The following is a 6,104-nucleotide window of genomic DNA, read 5'->3' as shown; positions in this document are numbered from 1 at the left end:
TCATAGTCTAGTTTGCAATATGTGGTCCATGCAGCCCTTTGAGACTCCTTGTGATTAAGGGCGTCACAAATAAACATGATGTGACTTGATTTAACTCTAAAGCTTTTAATCTGTGTTTTCTTTTAAAAATAAAGGTTTACACCGAGGTCTGAGTTTGAATAGTCTTACTCTAAAGCTTTAAAGCTGTGTTGACACTCTGAATAATGAACATCTTAAGCTTTAACGCGGAGTTAAAACTTTACTTTCGAGGCCTGAAACGCTGAAAAAGTTATAGTAAGTCTGAATTTATGTTTGCAGTCATGTCCATTAAGAATTGTATAGTCATCTAAGTACATTTATTTTAGAAATTGTGACAATGCCTTTATTTCACGATAGATATTTTTTTTTTTATTATTTCCATGAGGACCTCCCAGTCATGAAATTTCTTAATTTGGTGAGCTGCACTCTAAAAATATTTTGTTTTAAGTTTGTGATTTTTTTTTTTAATAATCAATTAAAAAAAACACACGCAAAGCATTTTTATTCATTTTGTTTTATTTGACCTGTATTTCATACTGCAGGTTTAATGACACAACCAAAAGAAACTCTTGGTTTATTATTTTTCTCTTTTGTCATTTTACTCTTCGGAATCAGAAGATGAAGACGAAGAGCCCATCTTGATTTTAGACTTTTTCTTGATTGCAAGACCCTCGGCTGGTTGGCTCAAAGCTCCTGGATTGACCTCAGGAGCTTCTGGAGAAGTTGATTCATTTTCTTGTTTGATTGCTTCTATTGTTGCTTCCTGCTCCTCTGAGAGTTCTTCATCAAGCATTTGATGGTCTTGAGAAGAAGAAGAAGCTGAGTTGAAGTCCTTCAGACTAATGGTTCTGCCTTTTGAGTGGAGGACTTACTTTGAGTAGGAGCATCCTCGTATGGAATGTCCAAGCTGTTGGGAAGAAACAATATAATCTAAGTGTTAAGTAAAAAAACAATTGTCACGTTATTTTTTCCCCCACCTGTCGACGTTGCCGGACATCAGCTGCTGGTAGTTCCCGATTTCTGCCTCCAGTCTCATTTTAACGCACAGCAGGTCCTTGTTGATCTCCAACTGGTTCTCCACATGTGCCCTCACTTTCCTCAGTTGGCGCTCCAGGTCCAAGATGGTCCGGTTGATTGGGCCCAGCCGTTGTCCGTTTTCTAGCTTGGTGAACCTCAAGCGTTCTTCTAGATTGTAGATCTGCGGAAGAGCATTAGCATGTCTCAAAACTCACTACAATTTCCTCTACGATCCTTTTATTTATTGCAGCAATTGTCGACTAAGGACAATGGATTGCAGAGCATGGGTGCTGTTCATATTAAGTGGAGAGAAAAAATCATGACACAAATTTCATGTTTAACTTTCTAAGTAATAGTCAACTGGTGATAATCGATCATTGTCATAACAGTGCAGTTTCTTCTATACTGGTCACAATGCCACGCTTCAGCAAAACTAGGATTTTTGTTTTGTAGGATGATTGATATTCTGATTTTATTTCCTGTGTTTATCAGTGTTAATGTCTATCCATCCATTACATCCACCGCTTATCCTCAGTAGGGTCGCGGGGGTGGGGGATCCCATCCCAGCTATCTTTGGGCAGTGGGCAGGGAACACTCTGAACTGGTTGAGTGATAAAATGTTTACATAAAATGGTGAAATATTTTTTTTTGTACTTTTATCTCTCTTTTTTCTTGTGGGTTTGGGTTTGAACAATTTTATCAAAACTATTAACAGCAAATAAACAATGTGAGGTTTGAACAATTTTTCTCGACAATTTTAACAGCAATTAAGCATATTCACAATTTGTTATATCTGACAATATGACTTACCGGAATATAAAAAACACTTAAGGATATTATTGTTTTCTGATGATTGTTATTTTATAATATTTACTGTTTCTATTTGTTGCACTTCAAGTGTAGGATAAATCTGTTAGTGGTGAGGTGAAATAATTATTCCAAGGTTCTATTCAACTCAATACTGCTCGAAAATTTTTAATTTTATTGACATACAACTTCTAACAGAAATAGTTACTTTCTATTGTAACTAGTTAATTTTACTTTATAGTAGCACAGTTACTTTTCAGAAGTAGTGAGTAACTGTAACTACTTTTTAACATGCCCATAATTGGTCATAAAATGTAAGACGGTGATACAAAAATGATTTAAAACAATCTAATGGTGTTAAACAAAAATCCAAAAATATTTTGATATAGAGAAATGAAAAGAGTGAGATTTTGCAGCGACAGAACATTACTCACTCTGCTGTGCGCACCCTGAACTTCGACCTCCAGAGTTTGTTTCTGCTTGAGGAGATCTTTAAGCTCTGTCTTGCCCGACTGCAACGCTTCTGTGTTGTTTGCTTCTTCCACTTTTATGTTCTCAAACTGAATTCAAAACATAATTTGAGGTGGACAAAAACAACAACAAAAAGCCATACAATACAACATGTATCCTGAGGTGGGAATCGCATAGTGAAATTGCTGTATAGCGGGAGAATCAAAATCTATGGTAGTTACCCAATGCCTTCCGAACCCCTGGTGTCTCAGATAAAAACATTAAAATAACAAAATGGTATATAGTGCTACCACTTGAGCTAGTTGAATGGAGATGGAGAATGCAATGGTGGATTCAAAATGAATGCAATGATAATCACAAGCTTCGTTTCAGTGGTTATTGCTTCTCCCGTTAGTATCACAGCAAGAATTGGACCCATAGTGAATAAATACAGTACAGTAAATACAGTATTGTTGAGGTTGTTCAGCTTTAAGCTCCCCCATAAGGTTAATACTTGCCCTGGTTGTCAATTGGTTATGGCCATATTCCTTTAGCAAGGGATAACGACATGTGTGCCTACTTCGTAGTTCTTCATAATCGCAAGCACCGTTTCCATGGTTATCCATTAGCAGACAGGCATCATGGAGACTAACTCATGAAGTCTTTATGAAGTTGTGCACTGAGCGAATAGAAAGGCATTATGGGAGGTCGTTTAGCCAATGGCATCTGTATTTTTATCATGCTGTGAAACAAACCGATAGCAGACCAGCATTTTAAAGGACGTCGACCGATATTGGACAGGCGTCATGGGGACGTAACTCGAACACCGCCAAGTATGAATTTTATGATTTTTTTAGGCTCCCAAAATGATTTGTTGTTGACGTCGTGTGGAGGGGAAATGGCATAAAGAGAGGCCAAAAAAAAAATATCTCTTTCCACACTGTAAAGTAAAAACATCAATTGGGCGCGCCATATCACGGGCGTCTACTGAGTATGTCTGCTACCTTGTTCTGGTACCACTCCTCTGTCTCCTTCAAGTTCTTGGTGGCAAGATTATCGTACTGCTTGCGAATGTTATTGACAGTCTCAGGCAAGTTGGAACTGGGAGTTTCGATTACCACCTTCACCTCCGAGTTCTTGATCTTCTCATGCAGGTCATCTACAACCTATGGAGGAGATTTTAAATGACACCCGGCTCTATTTGTCGGCGGTGATGATGGGACTCACGTTTTTGTGGTCTTGCTCAAAAATCGCCAGTTCATCCTTCAAGAGGTGGATTTCCTTCAGCGTCTGTTTGTTGCTCAGCTTGGTGTCTTCAATATTTCTCTTCAGCTCCTCCAGTTCATTTTCAATCGCCTTCCGCGACTTTGTCTCGTCTTTGAGCCTTGAGATCAACACATGGTAAATTTGAGGCAAAAAGGAATCACGCTGCAAACGAGACAAGACCTACTTGCTCATGAAATCTGCATTTGCCAGTTTGGTGTTGTCGATCTGGAGAAGAAGCTTGGCATTATGCATGGTGATGTCCTTTATCTGAGGCAATAAAGAAACTACCTTTGTCAAAATGCATGAAAATATATGAGATATTGCCTAGTGTGTTTTCTATTCCGGTTGCATATAACATACACTTCATTGATATAAATAAAAATAAAGACAAAATGTATCTAATTCCACAAAACTGGTTAGGAGACTGACTTTTATTTGCTCTTGAATTAAAGTGCAGGGAATCGGGATTGAGCCCAATTTTATGAAGGAACACAATGGTGGCAAACTTCTACTTTTGTCCTGAAAAGTGCCTCGTTTTACCTTTATACAGTTATTTGGCAAAAAGTTCAAGTGTTGGCAAAGCAATAAACAGTTTGTTGGGGAACCCCCACTTCGTATGCAGAAATCTGCAAAATAACCCCGCTTCATGTGAAAATTCTTAAAGTAGCGCCCCCTTTACATTTTTTACAGGAACTCTGGCCCCTGCTTGCAGAAAAAGTCAAACAGGGATAATTGATTACGGCAGCATGGGTGCTGTTTGTTTTAGGCAGAAAGAATGAAAAAAGAGCAGCAGGACAAGACACAAATTTGCCCTTGGTTGACTGGGGACAATGGATTATGTCCAAAGCAAATAGATAGTTTGGCATTTCAGAAAATAATGTGTTTAGCTGACCCCTGTGTTCAGTAATAGTGGCACCAAAACAGTATGCCTTCAGACATAAGCGCCGCCTGACCGTCGTCCCTGCTCGCAGCAATATTGAATTTTGGATGATGGATCGCAGCCACAGGAGTGACGTTTATTTGAGACGGATATAACTGTAGAGCAACACTAGCTAGGCCTGAAAATGCGTGTTCTGCTGGTCCCTGCCCAGTTCATTATTTGATTGGTATAATGGATTGCCGCTACATAAAAATAAAAAAACGCCAAGTACAACACAAATTCAATCTCTTGGCCCCTGCTGTCAGCAACAATCAACTGAAGATAATGGAGCAAGGCCATATAGTGCAGTTCATTTTAGGTGGGTCACAATGGCCTACTCCAGCAGCTTGAAATGAAAAAAAAGGGCTTTGGGGCCCCTGCTTGTAGAGATAGTCGACTGGGGTATGATGGATCACGGACACAGCTGAGCATTACCTGTCAGGCGTGTCGGAATAGCAACCCTACAGACAAAAGTGCCTTTTGCGGATCCCTGCTACCAGCCATATGAGATTGTGGATAATGGATCAAGGCCCCTTGATTGCATAGGCCCCCCTCAAAAACACTCGCAAGATCCAGCAAAAGTGTGCCCCATTTGCTGCAATTCATGTTCAGGGATAATCGATCAAGGCTACATGATTGCATCTCATTTAAGTCATAACACAACCGGAAAAAGAGCTACCTAGTTCTGAGCAATAGTTGACCAGGGATATTGGATCACGGCCTCACAGTACAGTTCATTTTAGACAGGCCACAATGACCCAAAACTGCAATCGTATATCTAAGGGGCTGGCAATAGGCAGCTTGAGAGCCACATGTGGCTCTTTTGCGCTTCCCAGTGGCTCCCTGGCACTTTAAAAAAAATGTTTTGTTAATGGAAAATGATATGGTTTTTGTAGGAGGAAAAACATGGCACAAAAATTCATTACATGTTCCAGTGAATATGGATGTATACAGTATTTTTCGCCTTTCTTATCAGGCTTGTAGAGTGTAAAGCTTCTATTTTTTTGCGTCATGAAACATGGGTTTTTCTTTTCTGTTTTTTGTGGGTGCCCAATGTGGCTCTTTCAACATTTTGGATTTCCATCACCTGGTTTATCCAGTACACAGGCAGCAAGGCTTGATTTTTTGTTAGATATTTTCAAATAAAAAAAAATCTAATCCACAAAGCACAAAGTAGGAAGGGATTACTTGTTAAAAGAATGAAACAGTCCCACCTTCATCTTGAGGCGATTGAGCGGTTTCTCAACCTGGTCCCAGTCCCTCGACTCTGGTGTTTTCCTTTTCATCAAAATATGCTGGATCTCATCCTTGAGCTGCTGGTTCTCCTTCTCCAACTGCTTGACTCTGCCCAAGTAGCCCGACAATCGGTCGTTCAAACACCGCAGGGTCTCTTTGTCGTCCGCCATCCTCGGGGTCGTGACGCCCGCACGGACCGGAGCCGAGTCCCGGTCCCATTCCCTGTCCCGGCACTCCGCCTCGTTACGCAGCACGTTACGCAGCCCTTCCAAGCTGGCCACGGACGCCCTGGAACCTCTGCCTCCAGCCCCCCCGAACACGCTAGATGCAGTATTAGAAGGCATTTTTTTAAAGTCGGGATTTAAGATGATTTATGATAGAGGGAGCGAGC

The 6,104-nt window shown here is 40.4% G+C and overlaps 1 protein-coding gene across 1 annotated transcript; it reads right to left on the bottom strand.

Moving 5' to 3' along the window:
- Window positions 1–516: 516 nt before the first annotated feature.
- On the bottom strand, window positions 517–6,100 carry LOC148369711 (keratin, type I cytoskeletal 18-like). The gene is made up of 8 exons (XM_088331851.1): window positions 5,692–6,100; window positions 3,743–3,825; window positions 3,520–3,676; window positions 3,297–3,458; window positions 2,277–2,402; window positions 996–1,216; window positions 891–925; window positions 517–819 (listed from the first exon to the last, which is right to left on the bottom strand). Exons 1-8 carry the CDS (start codon window positions 6,055–6,057, stop codon window positions 617–619), a joined length of 1,353 nt encoding a protein of 450 aa, XP_088187977.1. The 5' UTR covers window positions 6,058–6,100; the 3' UTR covers window positions 517–616.
- Between the last annotated feature and the right edge of the window lie 4 nt (window positions 6,101–6,104).

The sequence above is a fragment of the Urocampus carinirostris genome, chromosome 3 (genome assembly GCF_059441175.1).
Source record: "Urocampus carinirostris isolate Australia breed hairy pipefish chromosome 3, RoL_Ucar_1.0, whole genome shotgun sequence".
NCBI classification, from domain to species: Eukaryota; Metazoa; Chordata; class Actinopteri; order Syngnathiformes; family Syngnathidae; genus Urocampus; species Urocampus carinirostris.
Note: the sequence above shows the minus strand (reverse complement) of the source record. Positions and strands in the feature narration are given on the sequence as shown.

Coding starts and splice junctions, on each gene's coding strand:
- LOC148369711 (XM_088331851.1), bottom strand. CDS start 6,057: ATGCCTTCTAATACTGCATCTAGCGTGTTCGGGGGGGCTGGAGGCAGA. Junction 3,677..3,742: donor AATGCAGATTTCATGAGCAA/GTAGGTCTTGTC, acceptor GTTGATCTCAAG/GCTCAAAGACGAGACAAAGT. Junction 926..995: donor ATGTCCGGCAACGTCGACAG/GTGGGGGAAAAA, acceptor TCTTCCCAACAG/CTTGGACATTCCATACGAGG.